Raw genomic sequence first — 23600 nt, 5'->3', positions numbered from 1 at the left:
ACTTGGCCGAGGTTGGGATCAGTTCAGGGAACACAATGGCATTTCCTCCTATCCACACCTAATCTAAACTCCAGTCAATTTAATTGGGTCTCTTACGTAGGTTGGGGATGCAAGCACATAAAGTCTTTGGCTCTTGAGACAGCCATCTTGTCTGCCAGGCCCAGGTGCAGCAATACAAATGCATATGCACCGTGCCTGGGCCAGCTGCTTTGCCGGGGCGTTTGTGTTTTCTCGAACTAGAAAGGTTAACAGGCACAATTTCCATCGATTGCACTCAAACTGTTGTTTAAGTCCCCCGTCCAGTGTTTGTAGGTAAGCCATTGAATTTTTGAGTCCACTAAAGGAGTTTAAGATAAAAACTGACGGCGAGTGAGTTAAGGCACTTGCCGTGAAGCCTGAGTACCTGAGTTCAATCCCTGGGACCCACACACGAGAGAACTGACTCCCACAAATTGTCCTGTGACCTCCACACATGGCCCCTCCCCCAGCAAATAAGTAAATGTAATAAAATGTAAATGTCATTAAAATAATGAGGTAAAATAAAAATGGAGAGCTGGAGAGAGAGCTTCAGTTAGTACTCACCTCACAAATATGAGGACCTATACATTTCTGCTTTAGTAAGCGCAGGAGAGTGGGTCTGACTTAATCTTGCCGCTTCTCTCAGCCTCCTGGACTCCACTGAACCAAGAGCATTAGAGGTAGACATTGTTGACTGAACCTGGAAAAATTTGAGGTACATCCTAGGAAATGGCTTTGGAACCTGTGAGGGTTCTTCTTTGCTGCTTTTTCTTTAAAAAAAAAAAAAGGTACATAAAAGAAAAATTCATCAGCCAAGTAAAGACTTTGGATCTGCTAGTCTACATTTTATGAATAAAAACATGTTTCAGAGCAGGAAAATTCTATTTGCCATCTGAGGAAAGTGTCCAAAAGAAGCTTAGAGCCAGAAAAAGAAGACCTTCTGTGTCCAATGAAAACAACTAATGAATTTAGTTCATGATGACCTGTCTACTCAATTTATTCCCTAACTCAATTAATCTTCGGCAGTTTTCATGAACCCACTCACGACTGTGACTCTTCTGTTTATGAACTATCTAAGCTCCTGGGTAGGAACTAGAACTGTTCACACTTTCTCACCCATTTGTAGTGTACGGTATAATTATCCAAAGGGAAATATGGCCCAATTCTGAAAAGAACCTTCTGATACTTCTCACTATAACGGATTCAGAGTCAGTTTTCTTGATACATTTCAGGCAAATAGTACCTCCTTTCTACTCTCTCAAGTCTTCATTTATCTTCAGTAGTAACTGCCTATCATATCAAACTGTACAGAAAGGGGGAAATTATACTGCAGAGAATTATACTGCTGTCACATTTATTTTACTTCCTGGGTCACGTTTTCAGTAGTTTTCTCATACAGTTAATGAATTTCTTTGTATTCACAAGTAGGACCTTCTTGACCTAACCGTTTGTCACACATATTCCTGTATAAATTCTAAATATGAAGAGTCTAGCTCAGTGGCTTAATTTGGTTTATAGAGGCAAAGATCACATGGAAGCTTATGAAAATCTGGCCCTGGGTCATTTACCTGCCTTTAGGGAGAATTTCAACAACTCATTAATCTCAAATCCAAGTAACCTTACTGAAAGCTAAAATGATTAAACCTTGGTGGGAGGAATAGAAACCTTGAGATATAAGTTGCTGCTAAAAGATCAGTAGTCAAAAAGCTCTAAGTCCAAACATGTAGAAAATGGGCAAGGGGACAGAGACAAACACAAAAAAATAGCCAAGTGTTCATGGAAAAGACAATCCAAATCTTGTAAAATCATAGGAAATAGATGAACTTGACCTACATTAACAAGACTGAAATGGGGAAAGGGGAGTAGAAGAAACAGTGTAAGAATCACATGGAAGGAAATGAGTAAGAGCCGAGATAGAAAGATACCAAAACTATTGATCATGATGACTATACATGTAGGCCAAAGAGCCAGACAACTGAAAGGCGAATTCAAGCATTTCCGCATTGCCTCTCCTACTAGCTCCTGACGGCCACCATTCCGCTCTGCTGCTAAGACTTTGGCCATATACTTTTCGTGATCTAAATGGAATCAAATAGTAGTTGTTCTTGAATATCTGGTTTATTTTACTAAGTATAATGTCCTACAAGTTCATCCATATTGTTGCAAATGGCAGGATTTCCATTATTAAAGCCTGAATAACACTCTGTTCTTATATGTATACTGCATTGCCTTTAAACATTTATCCACTGACGGACATTTAGAAATTTATAGAGTCCCACAAAACACCTATAGTTAACAACACCATACTGTATACTTGGAAAGTTTGCTACATGTTTTTATCATAAATAATAAAGATGAAGATGGGAAATTTTAGAGACTTATGACATGAAGTCTAATTATTTTTCAAATGTATGCTTATTTTCAAACTCACCAACTGTATGCAATGAAACATATATAGTATAACTCTTTATATGTCAATCACATCTTCATACAGTGCTTTTACACAATTCCAGTTTGAGCTGAGCTACTTCCTAGCTGTGTGACCTTGGAAAAGTTACTTAACTTCTCTGTACTTTACTTCCTTCATTTGTGAAATAGAAATAATAATAGTACCTACCTCACATGACTGTTGTGAGAATTGATTGAGTCAACACCGCTGAAAGCATTTGGTACAGTTCTTGGCACAGGCTAACACCCAATAAATAGTGGCTGATATTTTTGTTGTATACCTACAGAGCCAAACTGTATTTTCAGCTGGTTCCAAAACAGCTATAATGGAAGCAAAGAATGTTAAGCTGTTTGTTAACACTAAAAGAGAAAACAGACATATGATTAAGTCTTTTTAGAAAGGTCCAAATGAGAAAATATCATTAAAAGTCTATAATGCTAACTTTTCCCCATTTTCCCATTTTTACATTATTACATGCATAAAAGTTTGCTAACACGGTATTCACAATTATAGACTAAATGCAAGACAATTTTGGCAATTTTAATTAAATTACAAGTAAAATCTTTGATTCGGGGATTACTCATCTAATAGTCTTTCATACATATTTGTACATATTCAAAATGGCATATTCGAGATTCTCTGCTGCAGAATACTTACTTGTAAAAGGGATAGACTGGGAATACTCTAAATGTCCATCAATAAATATCAGCAGCAAACATTTTATAAAATATTTTTGTAGAATCTTTGAAGTGATAGAACAGTGTTGGCATGTGCTTTTGCCAGAGTGAGATGGCCACCTGATGTTTTACCTCAAAGTCTTCACATCAGGACCCAAGCATCTCTGACATTTTTTATTTATTTATTTATTTGTTTGTTTGTTTGTTTATTTGTTTGTTGTTTGTTTGTTGAGGCACAGTCTCTCTGACATTTTTATTTATTTATTTATTTATTGTTTGTTTGTTTGTTTGTTTGTTTGTTTGTTGAGGCACAGTCTCTCTATGTAGCCCTGTGCTAGAACTCACTCTGTAGATCAGGCTGGTCTTGAACTCAGAGATCTACCTGCCTCTGCCTCTCAAGTGCTGGGGTTAAAAGCTTGAGCCACCACACCTGGCTGTCCCTGACCTTTAATGGGCATAAAAACCAGTAAATGCAGTTGACTGAGCATTATGCTTTTTTGTTAAAGACTGACTTTGTGGGGCACAGCTCGTCAAGGCATTTAAGAAGGTAGGTGGAGCTCTGTCTTTTTGGGGGGGGTTATTTTTTAAGCAATTGCCTGATCACAGAACTGCATACTCATTCCCCAAAGTGTTCAGAAATATGTATGTTGAACCTGGTCTCTCCTGGACATGCGTGTCAGTGATGGGAAAGACAGAATGCAGTGGGCATCTAAGGCAGTTAGTTATTCAGCTATTGCAATGGGAGGCCATTCGGGAATGAGAGCCATCTCAAAGAACAGGAAGGGGGCCCGCGTTGTTCCAGTGGCAGACAAACAAGTGAGTCATCTGTAAGTCTTATAAGGGAGGGTGGAGGTGGATTTGCACCTGGAATAATGTGCCAAGGGAGGGTGAACCCTGTGCTTCATCTTTTCTTGGAAAACCAGAGGTGGGAAAAATTTCTTAGCCATCTCAGCTTTCTAGGGTAAGCAGGGCTCAGATAAACTTCAACACAGTCATCTCTCCCCTTTGTTTAAGACAAATGTCAATCACAATCCTGCGTGGACCGAAGCAGACGTGTATGAAAGTCTCTCGGGCACTGTCGTTCCTGTAAACTCAGTGAGCCATCTGCTAAGCGGTAATACCAAAGGTCAGTTGTTTTAGAGTCCAGTAATTGAGGTGTCTTTAAACATAGATGACTTAATGACCACAAGAACTAGGTATGGTGAAAAGCTATAATCCCAGGACTTTTGGTGCTAGTGTGGGTTTCTTGTTGGTTTTGTTTTTTGTTTGGTTTTGTTTGTTCAGTTTTGAGAGAGGGTCTCTTACTATGTAGCCTTGGCTGGCCTCCAACTCATTATGTAAACCAGTCTGGCCTTGAACTCACAGAAATATAACTGCCTCTGTCTCTGCCTCCTGAGTTCTGGGATTAAAGGTGTACGCCACCATGCTTTGCTATAATCCTAGGATTTTGGAGGCTGAGGCAGGAAGGTCACAAATTCAGATCCAAGCTAGAGCCAGGCATAGTGGTAAACACATTAATTCTGTACTCTGCATGCAGAAGTAGCCAGATCTCTGAGAGGTGAATTCCAGGATAGTTAGAGCTACATAACGAGACTGACTCAAAAATCCAAATCAACAACAACAACAACAATAATAATAATCTAAGGTAGGTATATAATGATACCCCATGTCAAACAAGCAAGCCAGATGTGATACATACTTGTAACCCTACCCACTTGGAGACAAAAATATTAAAAGTAAAAAAGAGATAAACTTGAGTTGATCAAATTATAAAACCTTTTAAAATGTGTGTGTGTGTGTATGTGTGTGTGTGTGTGTGTGCATAATGTGTGTGAGTGTGTGTGCCACAGTGCACATGTAGAGGGGTCAGATGCCAGCATTGTGGAGTCAGGTCTCTTCTTCCATATTTACATAGGTTCTGTGGATCAAACCTGGGTCACCAGGCTAACATGGGAAGTGTCTTTATACACTGAGCCAGGCTAACATGGGAAGTGTCTTTATACACTGAGCCAGGCTAACATGGGAAGTGTCTTTATACACTGAGCCAGGCTAACATGGGAAGTGTCTTTATACACTGGGCCATGTAACTGGCATCAAATTAACAACTTTTATGTGTCAAAGAACATTAAGGAAAAGGAAAAGACAACCTACATGATGGGAAGATATTTGTCAGTCATTTATCTGATAGATAAGGTCTTACTATGCAGAAAATATGAATAATCCTTCTCAACAGGAAAAAGACAAATTTCAGACTAGACAGAGGACTTGAATAGGCATCTTTCAAACACATACACAGGGCGACCAGAATCTGAAAAGAAGTCTGGTATCAGTCATCATGGAAACACAAATCAAATCCTCAATGGGATGCCACCATGTATGTACTAACATGGCTAGGATTTAACAAGAGCAAGCCATGGAAATAGCAGGTGGCCAGCAAGGTGTATCGGCTCCTGCTTGTCAATCCCAGCACTAAGGAGACAGGCAGAAGGGCTGCCACAAATTCAAGGCCAGCCTGCTCTGTATAGTGAGTTTCAGGCCAGCCATGAGACCCTGTCTCAAAACAAACCAACCAATATTCCAAACAGAACTCCTGATCATCCTTCATCAGCTCCTTGAGGGGTCTCTATGATTAATAGTTATGCCCTTCAGGCTTGAGTTAGGAGAATTATTAACTCACCTTCTTTTCAGCTAGTTTTCAAAATTTTGTCTTAGTTTACTATTCACTAGTGTGGCTTCAAACTTGTTCTAGGGTGGTTCTCAGTCCTAAAGTGCTTGTCTCACATATGTGAGGCAGTAGGTTCTGCCCCTGAGGCTGGGGGGGGGGGAGAGTGAGAGACAGAAGAAAAGAAAAAGTAAACCAGGGTTGGGGCTATAGCTCAGTGGTAGAGCATCTGCCTAGCATGTATAAAGCCCTAGGTACAATCCTCAGTACCACATAATAAAAGAAAGTAAACTATCCGACAGAAGCTTGCGCACAAAAGCCCCCAGCACAGTTCTTTCTCGTGAGGCTGTCAGAGCTCTCAGAGGGTATTTTGTTGAGATGGAAGCCCTCTAGCTTATAGTGAGTGGTAGGTACTTTCAGGGAAGCATTGAAAGAAAACATAAAAAGCAATGTGTAGATGACAAAAGGCTTACAATAGCTGTGGTTACCTTATTACTGCTCATTTTCAAAAGGGAAAAATCTGATGAGAGTTCATTACAGGAATAATAATGCAGCTGACAAGGAGATGTAGTTGTTACTGTGGCATGCAAAACAAGATAAAAGCCAATCCAAAAATCGTCAACAAAATATCTGTAAACATAATGATTAACTCTTTTCAAAGAAGACAGGGTATTGTGTCTAATTTATAAAAATGTATGAACATTATCTTTATAGAGAAAAGACTCAGAAATAGCATATAAAAATCTGGACCCAGTGTAAAATGAATGTATCAAGCATTTAGTTAGATTATACCCAGACTCTATCAGGGAAAGCAAATAAAGAGATTCAGAAATCTAGACTACATCTTAAACATTTGTATTAGGGAAATGATATGAATCCCCAGTTGAAAACTAGTGACTAGGAAGATCCAAGATTCAAAATCAAGAAGCATAGTTATGATCAAGTTAACACTGAACCAAAAACTCCTGAAATTTTGAGTGAAAACTTCGTGCATTAGGCCCCTGTGCTGGCTAGTGTTTGTCAACTTGGCATAAACTAGAGGGAGCCTCAGTTGAAAGCAATGCCCAGCCCACTGTGGGTGGTTCCATCCTTAGGGTGGTGGTCCTGGGTTCTATAAGAAAGCAGGCTGAGCAAACCATGAGGAGCAAGCCAGTAAGCAGCACTCCTCTATGGGTCTCCGCATCAGGTTTGGTTCCTGCCTCTAGGTTCCCGCCCTGACTTTCCTGGATGATGAACTACAAGCTGTAAAATGTCATAAACACTTTCCTCCCCAAGTTGCTTTTGGTCATGGTGTTTTATCACAGCAATAGAAACCCTAACTACAACAACCCCCATCCATGATTTCACATTCCTCAGTTTCAGTTCCTCATGATGAACCATGATCAGTCCAGGACATTAATATATTTGGAGAGGGGCTGGAGAGATGGTTCAGGCATTAAGAGCACTGATTGCTCTTCCAAAGGACCCAGGTTGAAGTCCATTACCCACATGGCAGCTCATAACAGTAACTCCAGTTCCAGGGGATCTGATGCCCTCTTCTGGCCTCCACATGAGGTGATAGGCATGTGGTGCACAGACATACGTGCAAGCAAAATACCTATATGCATAAAATAATAAAAGAGAAAAATGTTTTAAAGTGTATCTGGAGAGACAGAGAACAAGACTATATTTCATATAACTTTTATTATGCTGTATTCTAATCGTTCCATTTTGATATTATTGTTAATCTTTTATTGTGCCTCACTTGTAATTTGGATTTTATCATAAGCCAGCTATGTATCTCACACATACATACATACATACATACATACATACATACAGAAAAACGTGATATATAAAGTGTTTTGTACTTTCCAGGGTTTCAGGAACCCACTAGGGGTGTTGGCATGTAGTCCTCACAGATGGGTGAGAGCTGTGGTCCTCTAGTTGTCTAACATTTGACAAAGAAGCAAGCTTAACTCTGACAAATAGAAACATATCATGACCGGTGGAGACATACATGATCTCATACAGCATACAGTTTCTGAAATATTTATATTGGTAACATTTTACCATTTTAACCTAGGAGAGGCAAATTACCACTTTTGGCTTGATGGCTCTGCCTATGTGATGTTGCAATAATAACACAACACAAAGCTAATTGTCATAGGTGCCTCTCTTTTTATGAAGTCAAACAAAAATCCTTTGTGGTTTTGTCCTATCGGCTCTCTGAGACTTGATTAAGATAGGATTATGTGTTGTTACCTAAGTAACAATAAAATATTGTCCATATAAGCATAGAAGTAAAGTGATGGTAAAGCCTAAAGCTGTTAGCTCCTTCCTAAGTGAGAAGACTTTGCTTTCTTAAGTAATAGAGAAAGATGGGAACAGATCCCAAAAAAGAAGGCTTGTTTGCCATATGTGAGGCCAGTGGACATGAAAAGTAGGAAACCCTGGAAGATAATTCTGGGAAGACACAGAATCTTTGTTACCTAAGAAGGTTTTCCAGAAGGTAAGGCAAGCCATTCCCAGCTTGCTGTAAGAACAGACTAAGAATCCAAAATTCTTTGTCTTTTAGACACAGAAATAACAAAACTAGTTTTTCATCAATATGCTTGGAATTAGAGTTCTTGTGAGAAATTTTATAAATCATACACCAAAATTTAGCCAGCTTTGACCTAAACAAATAAAATTCTCTTTTGTGAACCCTCTACAACTTTCTGTATCCTTATAGTACATACATACCTTTATAGTACAAAGTCCCTCTGTTGGTGGCAAAAAGAACACACCCTTTAACACACTTAAATATAGCGTCCTGTAACTTATAAAAATAAAAGCAGAGCTAGTGAGATGGTTCACTGGATAAAATACTTACTGCCTAAGCGTAAGGACCAGAGTTTGGATCACCAGCCCATAAAAAAGCCAGGTAGGCTTGGTGGCCTGCCTGTAATCCCAGTGCGTGGGAGGTGGTGACAGAGGGGCCCTAGGGCAAACTGACTGGCTAGACTTGCCGCATCTGTGAGCTCCAGGTTCAGCAAGAGACCCTTCTTCAGTAAATAAAAGCAAGCCTGAGATACCCAAAATCAACCTCTGACTTCTGCATGCAGTAAACACATGAATGTACCATGCATTCACATGCACATGCACAGATAAGAAGCAAATGCATATAAGCCCAAGGTTCTGTGCTAATACTTCAACATTTCCTTAGAAATAATTAAATTAGGCATCAGCCAGAATTTTCAGTTACCTTAAGATCTTACAAATTATCTTAAGCTAATAGAATACAAAACACAATTACTGTTGAAGTAAAGTTTGCCATAATAATGGCTCAACTTGGTTAAACAAATGTACATTTTGCGAACTATTAAACATTTGTTAGAAGTAATGCTAGCTCGTTCCATCAATAAACCTGTAAAATGTTTAGGAAGAACATATCTAAGTGGACTAAAAATACTCCTGTTTATTATACCTGCAACTGAGAAGATATAATTGCTTTTAGTAAATTATTAAATTAGTCTTAATTATTAAAATTTTACATAAATTGTATGATCTTGAATTCTTAAAATATGTCTCTTTTTTTAAAAGATAGAGTCTCACTGCCCCTTGGCCCTTGCCACCTGTGGCAGATGAGGGCGCTGACCCTCTCATGAGGGTGGGATAACTGGCCATACCACCCTTGTCTGTCATGTGGTGGTGAGGGCAGGGGAAAGATGCCCTGCGTGCCTCGACCCTCCCCCTTACCAGCTGCAGCACTCGGAAAAGCTGGCCCTGCACCTCGCCTGGGCAGCACAGTAGAGCTGACCCTGTTGACAGGGTGTAGATGAACCAGCCTGAGAATGTGAGCTTGAGAGATCTGACCCTGCCCCTCATCTGCCAAAAGGTGGCAAGGAAGAGACATCCCCGCCCTGCCCTTCACTGCCGGTGGCATTTGGGAGAGCTGGCCCTGAGATCCCAAGAACAGGAGAGCTTTCCCTGCCTCTCACCAGCTAGCTGCAGCATTCAGGAGAGTGGCCCCTGCACTTCGCCTGTGCAGCACAATAGAGCTGGCCCTGGTAGTGTAGGTATGGGTGAGCTGGCCCTGGTAGTATAGGTGTGAGTGAGCTGACCCTGGTAGTGTAGGTGTGGGTGAGCTGACCCTGGTAGTGTAGGTGTGGGTGAGCTGACCCTGGTAGTGTAGGTGTGGGTGAGCTGACCCTGAGAGTATGAAAGCAGAACTGGCCCCGCTCCTTGCTCATTGCAAGGGGTAAATTAGCCGGGACAGTGCTGGAGATCTCACCCTGGTGGACTGACCAACCCTGCAACTACCCAGATTATGAGTTGGCACACCCCAGCATCCATCCCCTCTATGATCTGCTGGAGCATGTGAAGGGGCCGGTCCTGCAGATCTAAAGCTATAGGATCTCCATGACACAGGGCAACAACAGGATATCCAAGAGGAGCCCCAGTGAGGATCCAGTATTGATGGTGTAGCAGAAGCCAGAGGCCTCAAACCAGACCAATGATTGTTTGCAATGAACATTTGCAAGTAAAGATATATGGACTAAAGGGTATATTGTGTAACTCACTGTGTCACAGTACAGCTTCGATGACAAGATTTTTCTTCTTTGCTTTTCTCTTAAATTTTATTTTATTTTAGGGGGAGATTGCAAGGGCACAGAGTGGATATTATTTTAGGGGGAGATTGCAAGGGCACAGAGTGGATATGAAGGTATGGGGGAGATGCATGATGTGAAAGCTACAAAGAATAAATAAAAAGGAAGTTTAAAAAAGATAGTCTTAACTATGTAGTCCTTGGTAGCTTGGAACTTGCTATGTAGACCAGGCTGGCCTTGAACTCACAAAGATCTGCTTGCTGGGATTAAAGACTTATACCACCACACCTGGCACTTGGATAGGTTTTTTGTTTTGTTTTGTTTGTTGGTTTTTCGAGACAGGGTTTCTTTGTGTAGCCCTGCCTGTCCTGGATTTCACTCTGTAGAACAGGCTAGCCTTGAACTCACAGAGATCCGCCTGGCTCTGCCTCCCGAGTGCTGGGATTAAAGGCGTGCGCCACCACCGCCTGGCTTGGATAGGTTTTTAAAGATTACTTTTTAGCATGTTGGAGGTCTTGAAAGTTCAGTTTCCTCATTTTGTGGGAATTTTAGCAATCTTATCTAAACGTGTATTTATTTCTGTAAGCCAATGAGAATAAAAGTAAGCAGCAGCACCCCGCCCCCATGGCCTCTGCATCAGCTCCTGCCTCCAGGTTCCTGCCCTGTTTGAGTTCCTGTCCTGACTTCCTTCAATGATGGACTATGATGTGGAAGTGTAGAGCAAATACCCCACCCTCCCCAAAGAAAACAAAACTCCCTTCATCTAAGAGCTTGTTTGCTTGTTGTTGTTTTAATACTGGGAATTGAGACCAGAGCTGTGCACATACTGGTCATTGCTCTATCTCTGAGCTTTATCTCCAGCCCTTGGTTTTATGAGACAGGGTTCTACCATGTAACCCATGCTGGCCTCCAACTTAGGATTCTGTGTCTGCCTACTGAGTGCTGGCATTACATGTGTATACCACATACCCCACTTTATGAGATTTTGATCATCTAATTTGGTAATCCCATCTAGAGGAAAGAAGAGATTACACATTCCCACAGAAAAGAACTTCAGAATTGTCAGTATTATGGCCATCATTATTCACGACCATCTTCTCTTCCCTCCTTTTGCCTAGTACTTACTGTTCCATCCCGAAAGTGTTTGATGATCATTAGGATAACACATTAACTCTTTTGATGCATTAAGACAGTAGATTTGTAGAATGTCAATTTTCAGAACTGGAAAATAGCATGCACATGCAAGAACACTCAGAGCCCCACATCTAATTCTCCCAGAGGATTCGTGGTTGAACTCATCCTTTCTCTCCTTGGTTTCTTCCCTGTTGCAAACCTAAGGACAAGCCATTTAGTTAGAACAATTGCTGTGTCCTCTCAGTGAAGCACAGGCAGTATCCAGTGATTTTTTTTTAACCAATCTGCTGCTCATCATTGTACCTGTCTTCATCAATTCAGCATGTGAACCAGGGCATCGTTTAGAGTGTGGAATCTCGTTGGAAAGAGATTTCATGAAGTTTTCTACATTACGTAAACACTAGAAAGGTTTCTCACAGTAGCAGTGATGCCATTTCAAGTGTCCATGCCTAGATTTTTGTTTCAAGTAAAATCTCATGGGAAACAGAAGGGGGCGGGGTTGCTGGATATTTGAAGTATCTATGGAAGCAAAAGAGACTGTGGCACTTGGAATGAGGCTCTAAAATAAGTCTAATACACTCTTGATAAATAGTGTTCTTTTGTATCTAATCAGCAAGGCTCAAATAAGAGTGTAATAAAAGAGCAAGTGCATGTTGATAAGAGGATAAAGTGACACAACACCAACACAAAAAAGTTACAGGGCCCCGGTGAAATCAGTGACAATGGTTTGTGTGAAGCAAAATACTTCTAGCAAAGGCTTCTTCACTACACATTGTAAAATTACACTCATAGAAAGGCAAGTACATGAATGTGCCCAAAGGGTTATGCATTTGTCTGTTCTACACCCAAGTTTTCCTGAGTAACAAGTGCCAAGGCACATTAAAATAAAAAATAACCAACTTGTGGGCTATATCATAAAGTCTGTACAAAGAACCCAATCTCCGTCTTCTGTAAAATTGTCTTTAAGGCCCCAGCTAGGTCTTAGCTTCCTTAGAGTGCTACAAGAGAAAACTCAGTGTTTATCATTATGACTCCAGGGCACTCCAAGGTTGCTGGTTTTTTAACGATCTCCTAATTGTCAGAGAAACATTGTCTTATTCAATATAGTTATAATAATCTAATGCTTTTGAAACACTGTGATTGTGAGTAGGAAAACATTACCAATCATTCTGAATTTTTAATTTATGGAAATATTTCATTTTCTGATCATTCTGGGCCATTTACTATATAATCCTTATATTCATATAGATGAATTTTTGTTTTTCTTAAAAGAAGGGGGACTTTATGGGACTAGAACTCAAAGGTTAGACGCTTGGCTGTAAAGACTCCCTTGGACTGCTTTTTAGTTGTTGGCTGTAGCAACTTGTTTTCTTGCAGAGATGAAGCATCTGGTTTTTGTTATCTCAATGATGCTGTCCTGGGAATATTAAGATTGCGACGGAAATTTGAACGTATCCTCTATGTGGATTTGGATCTGCACCATGGAGATGGTAAGCCCTTCAGTTTCAAAGATACTTCACTGCTAGGACAGCAGGTTTTGATCAGTAAAGCTACTTCTAGGCAACAAATAAAAGGAGAAATGCCTAATGCAATTGAAATTTTCCTAATTGTCATTTCTGGACTAGGTGCTGCATAGATTCCTCTGACTAATGCAGTTCCCCTCTGCTGCCCAAGGTGGGCAGGCCCCTGTCACTGCCTCTCTCCTGTCTCCTGAAGCTAAACTTTATAGTAGAGAGTAGAAGAATGGGGAAGTCTTGCTCATGTTTATTCCAATGTCCAGGAACCACTCTGGGGCCTTTGAAGGGGTTCTAGGGGAACTCTTGGGTTAGAGGTGATGGTCTCCTCTCTTCTCATCAGCGTTTCTCTCAAGGTAGAAAGGCTATATGAAGGACCAACATTTTGGAGTTTTCACCGACAGCCTACCAGTTCATGGAGTGATCACTTTCTTTGTGTTACCAACATATATAATCTTGGGATTGGAGTACATTGCTAGAAACACACAATTAAAGATAACAGCAAAGGGTTAAAATAAACATCACACACATTGAGAACCATGCCCCCTGAATTTCTGACTACTTTCCAGGTTGGGACACAGCCTTGATTTAAAATGTTCATAGCCTCTTCATTGCCCATTAAAAGGGGCAACATGTCACAATGGCTTATTTTTATATGACTAGTGAGCTAAGAATGGGTTTTCATTTTGGGGGGGAAGGGTTTATTTTTATTTTTATTTTACTTTTTGTTTTTTGAGACAGGATCTCATGTAGCTCTGGAACTCACTCTGTAGACCAGGCTGGCCTTGAACTCTGAGATTCACCTGCCTCTGCCTCCTGAGTGCTGGGATTAAAGGCGTGCGCCACCACCTTCCTGGTGGGTTAACAAGGTTGTAAAATACGTGTGTGTGTGTGTGTGTGTGTGTGTGTGTGTGTGTGTGTGTGTGTGTGTGTGTGTGTATAAATGTGTGCAGAGGCTCTAAGTAGTTTAGGGCGTCTAGGATGTTTACTGTCTAGCAACATGTACTTTGATGGCCCCTAGCCTAGAGAAATGGTTCTCATACATGATGGTGCATCTAGGTGACCTGGGGAAGTTTATTTTAAGTGCAGATTCCTGTGCCACAGGTATCAGATACTCAGAAGAAGTAGGTCAGTCATATAGTCTCCCCTGTAAAAACACTTCAGTTGTACTATAGATCATCCCTTGAAAACTGTCTTCTTTATGGAAAAGTAAACTTTCTTTCCTCTCTCTCTCTCTCTCTCTCTCTCTCTCTCTCTCTCTCTCTCTCTCTCTCTCTCTCTCTCTCTCTCTCTGTCTCTGTGTGTGTCTCTGTCTCTCTGTCTCTCTTGGTTTTTCAAGACAAGGTTTCTCTGTGTGGCCCTGGCTGTCCTGGAACATGCTCTGTAGATCAGGGTGGCCTAGAACTCACAGAGATCCACCTGCCTCTGCCTCCTGAGTGCTGGGGTTAAAGGTGCACCCCACTGCCACCAGGCTTCGAAAAGTAGACTTTATCTCATCTTTCAAGGCCTCAAATAGGCCTCACCTTGTCTTTCTAAGCATCTCCTGCTATTTTTCTACTCAATGAGCATGTCTCCCTGTTCCAGACCCGTTTCTCTAATGCCACCTCCTTGACTTCACTTCCCTTTCCCCTAGTTTAGCCACCTCCTCCTCCCTCACTGCAGCCCTAAATTCTACCTATTCATTCAAGTTCCAGCCATGGCTATCCCGGCCACTGCAGCCCAAGAGTACTCTTGTGGGGCTGATGCCCTGTATGCTTGTAACACTAATCACTGTTTCATGTTGTATTGTTTTGTACTATCCCTTTAAAAATAAAATATCTATATCTTTTCTTCCCACAGAAACTGTTAAGTTTTCCCAGAGCAGAGATCAAGTTGCTTACTTTTTTCTGTCCATACTGTGCATATAGTAGCAACTCAGTAAAATATTTGTTTTATGAATGAGCAAATGCTTATGGAATTCAGAGTATTAGTACCAGAGTCCAAAAATAGACCGACTCTGCCGAGCCATGTAAAAATGAAATAAGACTGTCACCTGAAACCGTTCTTTCCAATTGCAGTGTTATTTCTACAGCATTTAGAGTTTCCTGTTTCAGCCAACTTTTATGGTGTGTTTCATTTCACTTTATTTCCCCTCTTCAGCACCTCCTTTCCAGTGACCTCTGCCCCACCCCCAGACTCTTCCACATTTGCTTTATTGAAATCTCCCGTGATTCTACCACTGGCATCCTGTGGGGCTTCACTGGCCACTCCTGCCCACCCTCACCTTTCCCTACCTAACCTCTCTCCTCCCTCATATTAACTCCACGTCCCCTGCCTCTCTCATGTCCTTTTTAAAGTATGATTTTTTTAAACCATGCCCGATAGCATTTACCATGAGACAAGAAATGGTGTTCAGTGCTCCAACACTAAGAGAAATGCAGCTGAGAGCCATCCAAGAGTTAAAAGAAACAACTACCAGCATTAGTCATCACGGGAGAAAACAGGAATCTGCATACAGGATTGGCAGAAATGTAAATTGCTACATTTCTGGATGGATAAATCATTAGCATTTTCATAAAGTGCCCTTGTTTAGTACTTCTGCCTCTGTTGAAATGGTATTTTCATTTACTTTATTTTGTTTACTTAATGCTTTCTGCCTGGAGTCTTTAACTGGTTTTAACTACCTCCCTAGGGCAAAACACAAGGCTTGGGAAATTCAAACATACCTGTTATATACAAATAGAGTTCATATTTTGTAAGGTCTCTGTTGGCCTCTAATAAAGACTTAAATACATTTAAGTCAACACAGAGACAACATCTTTGTTTGAAATAGAAAGGAGCACAGTACCTGGATTTGCTAATGGGCCTTCCATGTCAGAGTGTCTGGGTATGACTGAGAGCCCAAGAGGATGGCGCAGCACTGGGTAGCATGGCCAAGACCTAACTAGTGGCTTTGAGGGGTTACTTTAAACCCAAGCTTTTATCTCCTGGGCATCTAGTCGTTTGCTGACTGTTTAAGAGGAAAGGAGACATCTGTCTACAAAAGCCCCCCCATCTTCCTCCAGGCTTTAAAACAGCTTTAAAGCTGCTATTAACAACTGAAGGTGCCCCTTACTCTGGGCGCACACCAAGCCAGTGTGAAGTTGGCGAGCAGCAAGCTCCTTTAACGTTTTATTACTATCCTGGGTTTAAAGAATTTAATTGTATTTCTCTCACTTCCTTTAAGCAGCTCCAAAATACAAACATTTGTTTTAGTAAATAAATAAACAAACAGACATCTTCCTCTACAGGAGCTGTTAAGGAACAGGGCCATGACTATTTTTTTTTCAGCAGAAAGATGTAGGTTGCTTAGTGCTCATGGGACTTTGGATTACCCACTTTTATAACCAAATCTATATTATAGAGAGGCACCTCATCATTGAGTTTTAACTAAATAAAGCCTAGTCACTGATTTGCTGGTTATATTTTAAAGGATTACCATATTAGAGTTCTTGGAAAAAAGTCCCAAGAATTTAACTAGAAACGCTTAAACAAAACAGACCATGAACCTGCCTGGCTGGTGCCACTTTTCTATACTCACTTGTGTGGCTAGAGCCTCAGTCCTGGGCTCTTGCTCTTTTATACCATTTAGAAGAGAAGTCATGGTGAACTTGGACATCCTGTCGCTTGGAAAAGGGAAGCGCAGTTACAGTTCGCCATGAATTGGGGTTATGTTCTACCCCATCTGTAATTACTGAAAGCAGAAAGCAGCAGTTGGTGTTCTTTGATTTCTCCACTCATTATCTGTTTCAGCTGCCTTCTCCTCTCACCTTCTTCCCAGCGCTGCCTGTTAGGTTTGTCAGGTGTTGAAAACAGGACTTGTATATCTGAAGTGATCCCTCTGACTTTTCTCTCGGGCAGGTGTAGAAGACGCCTTCAGTTTTACATCCAAAGTTATGACTGTGTCCCTGCACAAATTCTCCCCAGGATTTTTCCCAGGCAAGTCAACTGCATGCTCCCCATACGTTACATGTCTAGATACTACAATTCTTTGACATGTTTCTTAGATCTTATTTTTATATATTTCCATGCTGTTAACACCTTATTTGTACTATTCTATGCAAAATTTTAACTCCTATCACTTCAAGTGACAATGACAATGAATAGTCTTTTTAATTCCATGTGATTTTTATGGCCCGTCAACAGACAGGCCACTTATTATTTCATCACACACCACATGTAACTCTGATAACTGCAAATAACATGTGATGTTAGCTGTTATTATTTTATTTCATCCACTAAGATATAAATTAATATTTCTCAATTGCCTTATTGTTTTCATGCTTCCCACAACATTGTGATTAGTATTTCTCTAGATTATTTTCATAGTTTCATCTCCTCAGTAACAACCAAGAATTTAGAATTGTTCTAACTGAGCATTTTGCTGTTCTGAATTGCTCTTGGACAGTCCTTTGTGTTTCCTAGTGCTTGTGTTCCTGGTGACTGATCACAGCATTCCTGTCTTTTACAGGAACAGGTGACATGTCTGATGTTGGCCTGGGGAAAGGCCGCTACTACAGTGTCAATGTGCCCATTCAAGATGGCATACAGGATGAGAAGTACTACCACATCTGTGAAAGGTATGGCAGTAACACTGAGCTAGTTGCAGGTAGATTGGAGCTCTGAAAGGTGCAATGTTTTTCAGTCTCACGATTCTTGTTTTCAAGAACAACTGGAAAATGAAAACCATTGGATGCTCACATACCTTTTACTTAACAACTGGAAAATGAAAACCATTGGATGCTCACATACCTTTTACTTTTGTTGTTGTTGTTGAGACAGGGTTTCCCTGTATAGCCCTGGCTGTCCTGGCTGGAACTCTGTAGACCAGGCTGGCCTCGAACTCAGAGATCCGCCGACCTCTGCCTTCCAAGTGCTGGGACTGAAGGCATGCACCACGATGCCCGGCTCACATAGCTTTTAGATAGTACTGACTATGCTTATTTAATGTGGTAACCATCCCCTGTTGGAGAGGACTAAACAGCTGGACCAGAGACCTAGGTTTGACCTAACCTGCTATACAGTACGATAAAGACCATCCCAGAATAAAAGCGTTTAGATTGTCCTGGGGAATCCCTTCACTGCTACTTTTTTGCATGTGTGCTGTTTCATTAGCCCGACAGGGTATGTTTCAGTTTTTTTTCTCCACTGGCATGAATATTAGACTTGACATTAATTATTTACCATTCATTATTGTGTTCTACCTATCCACACGAGTAAAAGTGTAGTCAGAGAGCAGAGAAAGAGTAAGAGAGGGGGGATTGGAGAAGAGGGAATGTTTCTGTGCTGGAGATAGAATCCAGGGCCTTGTATACACAAGCTACATCCCTCCCTAGCCCAAAATTTTTTAACCTAGAGTTAAGAATCAAATTACCAGCATACACATATATAGGCAGACAGTTTGGTTTGAAGACCATTGGGGTTTAAGAGTCCTACAGAATGGAGAGAGGTTAAACTCATATTCATACAAATTAAGATTGGTCAGGTGCCGTTTTCCTGCCGACAGTGGCAGTGGACAAGGTAAGTCTGACTAGAAGTCTACTGGTCAAGCTCACTGAAAGTGAGCGGTAGGGACAGAAACACTTTTAATCCCTGTCCCCGCCCCCTGCTCACATTTCTCCCACTTGCTGGTGGAGAGCAGGGACTTCCCAGAGGGGCCTGCCTGTCCTGGCCACCCTCACTGGCCATTGTGTAAACAGAGCACAACTATGAGAAATAAAAACTTCAAAGGTGCCTCTTAGCTCAAGAGAGATGGGGAAGCAAGTCATCCCGCAGTCATTCAGCAGCACTGGCCTCTTCAGAACCGTCATCGTGGCCCCCGGATAACTCTGTATTGTCAGACTGGGAGAAAAATCTGGAGCCTGTCACTGATGATTTAATTGCCCTTCTTTGTTCCCCTCAGGCTGTGTTCTGTCCTTGAGATGTGCAGATCAGAACTGCTTATGTAACATTACCAATGAAGATGTCCTGTGGTTCTCTGGAAAAGGAAAATGATTTTGTTTGTCTTTTAATCTCCTTCTTGACAGTGCTCAACATTTTGTTGCCTTTTTTTTTTTTAACCGTAGCAGGCCACTAAGTTGTTCTCTTCAGGGGACTGTCCACAGGGTTTCTTAGAGCTCTTTCCTGGGTCTTAATTGAAAGATCATCATTTACCAGCCTGCAAGTATACTTTGGAATATCTGGCCCTCTCTAACTGGATCACCTTATATGTGCCCCTATTGAATCATCTGCCAATCATAAAACCTCCTGAGATTTTCCTTTCTCCCCCGTCAGCTTGGCATTTGACTGCCTGGGGGAAAAAAACTGAATATTATGTACAGACTTGAGGATTTCCCAGCATCTTCTCTCCTGAAGGAAGGCTACTATTTATCTTTCAGTCATAAAACTGTCTCTTTCTCGTCTATATTTTCCTTTTTTTATGTACACCAATTCCTTATAAATGATTTTTCAAAAAGTTAATGCCATGGCAATTCATGTTTAATATAGCCTTGGTATTAAACATAATGAGAAGCATTTGAAAAGTAAATATAGCTCCAAGGTTACATATGATTTCCCTTTACAGAATCCACTCTGCCACAGGACTGGCGGCTCTTGAGTACAGCAGGCTAGCATTCATTAAAGAGTCTTCCAGCTTGTTGACTAAAGAACCAGACACTCAGCAGCCTATAGAGCCAAGGACTGCCTGTTGAGCCTCGTGAGGAGTGCAGTGATCGCCCGGGTACCAGGCTCCCGGCTTTCATATGAACCTTCGTGATTATTTCCTTTGCCTTTCTTCAGAAGTCTGTTGAGGGCACCATGGCAAGGCACCTTTCACTCCAGGGGTGCCAGGAAGACTTCCTATGCCAAGTATCTGCCCCTCCATTGTTGACTTATACCTGGCATTCCTGTAACAGGAAGGAGACTTCTTTCTATACCAAAAACCAAGGCCCTGAATGAGATCTGGGCACAGTCTCCTCCCCAGGCCCATAGGACCAGGTGTTTCACTGGATGGACAGCACACTTGGCAAAGGTTGCAGTGTTGGGCCCTGGCTGTCAGCTGCTCAGATAGCAGAGTACAAGGGGAAAGTAGTACGGAGGAGACAAAACAGTCTTGGCCATCTAAATGGCTTTGCAGTTGTCTAAATCCCAGTAAACATGCCTTTCGGTCCCAGCAATTATCCTCTGAGTGCTTCTACCTAGTGTGCTTTGGGCTTGAGCCCCTTACACTGGCCATTGTTACTGCTGCCCCATGTGCCTGCCCGAAAGGGAAGGTGAAAGAGGCATGACTGCTCTGGCTGCTCTCTCCTTCTCACCTGCCCTGCTCCGTAAGCCGGCCGGGTCTCTGGCTCTGCTCCGTAAGCCTGCCGGGTCTCTGGCTCTTCTCCGTAAGCCTGCCGGGTCTCTGGCTCTGCTCCGTAAGCCTGCCGGGTCTCTGGCTCACCGCTCACTACAGACACAGAAAGACGCTTATTGGCGGCTAACATGGATGATATAGGAGTCTGAGTTGTCGCTCAATTGCTGCTTTGCTCCTGAGCTGATTTTCTCTGTGGGATTCACTGAAAAGCTTTCCCTTTCTTCTTTCCTCTCTCTCTTTTCTTTCCTCTTTCTTTCTTTTCGTTTTTTCTTTCCTCTTTCTTTCATTCCTCTTCCTTTCTTCTTCCTTCCTCCCGTCCTCCCGTCCTCCCGTCCTCCCCTCACTTTCTCTCTGATAAAAAGATTACCTTTTCCTTGCTTCTAACCTTTCATACTTTTCATACTAGTCAGGCAGGGACTTAATAGTTTCATCACAACACCAAACTCCCCACATTTAAAATTTCTTCCATAGACTGGATATGGAAATATTACATGAATATTTTCTAATACCATCAAAAGAGTTGGAGTTTTTGGGGTTTTTTTTTTTTTTTTGAAATGACAATTTCATGTTAGATATCTTGGGTCATTTGATATTAACGGCAGAGGTCCATGATTTCTACAAGCTTCCTGTAAGTTTTATGGGAGTTAGTAGAGTTGGCATTGTAAGTAAAGCCCTTTATCAACCAACATAAAGGAATAGTACATTACTACTGTCAACGTGTCTCTTCCCTCAAACGGAAGCTTATGGCTCCAGTAGAGATAGTTTCTATGAATCAAGATAATAATCCCACCAAAATAACTCCTAACTCAGAAAATCCTTCATACCGTACTCACAAAGTTTGGAGGAAAGAAATATTAAGCATTGTCATCTAAAAGTACACATAGAACTGGGGGTATGGCTCTGTGGTACGGCACTTACCAAGCAAGCATACATGAAACCCTGATATATATGCATCTATACATCTATACATACACAAGGAGGTACTGCTCTCCCTATATTTGACCTGCTTGCTCTCTATGAATATGGTATGAGATTGTCTTAATAATGTTTTGCCTAGTGCCTAAAATGCTACATATGTTGATGACTTTGGGAGCAGTCACAGTCAAGAACTGTTCAAGACAAGGACAAAAACAAGTACTTCTTTGCTGTTGGTTCAAGGGAGCTTTCGATAAATAGTAATAGCAAGAAGAGCCAACTGCTTGCCTATTGTGAAATGCCATGTCGTATACTGACATATGCATGAATAAATTCAGAGTTGTGCTAGTATTTCTTAGTTTGTATCCTAACTATCATTTTGCACCCCTAACAACCAGCAATTAATTGCTCTTTACTAGATATCTGCTTGTCTAATAGGAAAGCTATATACAAGATGCTTATAATGTGTGTGAGTACATGTACTGAAGTCGACAGTAAAACATTTTGAAAAAAGTCACAATTTTAGGGCTGTAGATAAAGGTCAGTTGGCAGTGCTTGCCTGCCTGCATTCATGAAGCCTTGGATTTCATCCCCAGCGATGCATAAAGTAGGCATGGTGGCACATGTCTGTAATCCTGGCCCTTGGGAGGTTGGCATGGGAGGATAAGGAATTCAAATTTATCTTTCACTATATAGGGAGTTTGAGGCCATCCTGGACTACATGAGACCCTTTCTCAAAGAAAAGAATTGTTTTACTAAGACTATTCAGCTGTGGGGCTGGAGAGATGGCTCAGAGGTTAAGAGCACTGGCTGTTCTTCCAGAGGTCCTGAGTTCAATTCCCAGCAACCACATGGTGGCTCACAACCATCTATAATGAGATCTAATGCCCTCCTCTGGCATACAGACATGCATGCAGACAGAACACTATATACAAAATAAATAAATCTTAAAAAAAATATTATTCAACTGCTCAGCTTTGAGATAATAAAGACACTACATAATATATTATCCAAAGGAGACACTGTTGAACAAATTCTCCATTGAGGACTTAGGAAAGATTCTGTTAAACTGGAGCTCTCACTCAGTAGCAGTCTATATCCATATATGAAGATTTTGCAGAAGAAATATCAACCTATCCTAAGAAATATTCTTATTCTAGTGAACTATGGTTTATATGCTATTCATTAAAATAAAAATCTACCCATAGTTGATCCTTGGGCTATTATTCACCTGTGTCCTGTGGCATATATTATATAGCTCAAAACTGAAGTAAACTTTTGGTCTCAATCAAAGACCACCGATCTAAAGAAAAATTCAATCACTCAAAGACTAAATGAATCTTTAAACTCTTAATCTCTTTTAAAGCTTTATTTTTATTTCTAATTATGCGTATGCATGTGTATGGGTATGTGCATATGACTGCGGGTCCTTGTGGAGGCCAGAGGATGTTGAATACCCTGGAGCTGGAGTTACAGGTAGTTAGGATGTGTTTCACATGGGTGTCATCTTTCCAGGCTACCCCAACTTAATGTTTTTGCCTCTTTCCATTTATCAAAGAACACTAGACTTTTCTATTTTAATTTACACTTTTTTTGCAGTGTTGGGGAATCAAATTATTTTTTAAAGCTTATCACCTGCCTTTCAAGAACATTTGTGATCCTGTTACTGGGCTAGACAGAGTAGCCAACCTAGAGAATACTTGTTCTTTAGACCAACAGCAGGGTCAGTAAAAGAATCCTAAGCTTTTATTCCTGAGTGGAATGCTTTGCACATTTATACTCAATGTCACTCACGTCCAACAAAGAATGGTAAAAACACACTCACCATTGACTCTTTTTTTTTTTTTTGGTTTTTCGAGACAGGGTTTCTCTGTGTAGCTTTGCGCCTCTCCTGGAACTCACTTGGTAGCCCAGACTGGCCTCGAACTCACAGAGATCCGCCTGGCTCTGCCTCCCGAGTGCTGGGATTAAAGGCGTGCGCCACCACCGCCCGGCTACCATTGACTCTTAATACAGTGTCTTTACAGTGTGTCTTTATAGCATAAGAACTGTCCTGTCACTTTAGCCTCACATCGGAACTGGAAGTCCTTGGTGTTTTAAGTGTACCATTAGTTCCTGTGAGTCTGGGACCAAAATTGACCTCTCCAAAGCCTCTCTGACCTTCCTGAAAAAGAACTGAGCAGCTCCTCACTGTATATTGTTTATGAAACATTAGTTAACATAAAGGAGGAGGGTGGGGTGAGGGGAGACGCTACCTGTGAGTACAGGTGCTGTGCTAAACATCTGACATGTATTTCTAGTCTGGGTAT

At 41.3% G+C, this 23600-nt stretch overlaps 1 protein-coding gene and 1 long non-coding RNA gene across 4 annotated transcripts in view; one reads left to right on the top strand and one right to left on the bottom strand.

The window, feature by feature from the left end:
* LOC128107816 (uncharacterized) overlaps nucleotides 1-12873 on the bottom strand; it is a 72660-nt gene extending 59787 nt beyond the window's left edge. The window contains exons 1-2 of the long non-coding RNA XR_008217221.1: nucleotides 2636-12873; nucleotides 583-788 (exon numbers count right to left, since the gene is read on the bottom strand). This is a non-coding gene — a long non-coding RNA (uncharacterized LOC128107816). The remainder of the gene's footprint in view (nucleotides 1-582; nucleotides 789-2635) is intronic.
* Nucleotides 1-23600, top strand: part of Hdac8 (histone deacetylase 8) — a 225718-nt gene that overhangs the window by 61899 nt on the left and 140219 nt on the right. For all 3 annotated transcript variants that reach the window (XM_052734157.1, XM_052734147.1, XM_052734141.1), the window contains exons 5-7: nucleotides 12889-13001; nucleotides 16905-16982; nucleotides 17515-17623. In XM_052734157.1, coding sequence (XP_052590117.1) covers nucleotides 12889-13001; nucleotides 16905-16982; nucleotides 17515-17623 — 300 coding nt within the window. The remainder of the gene's footprint in view (nucleotides 1-12888; nucleotides 13002-16904; nucleotides 16983-17514; nucleotides 17624-23600) is intronic.

This window comes from Peromyscus californicus, unplaced genomic scaffold (genome assembly GCF_007827085.1).
Source record: "Peromyscus californicus insignis strain IS unplaced genomic scaffold, ASM782708v3 Scaffold_10__1_contigs__length_136768540, whole genome shotgun sequence".
In the NCBI taxonomy this organism is placed as follows: Eukaryota; Metazoa; Chordata; class Mammalia; order Rodentia; family Cricetidae; genus Peromyscus; species Peromyscus californicus.
This window is presented reverse-complemented; position numbering and strand designations above follow the sequence as displayed.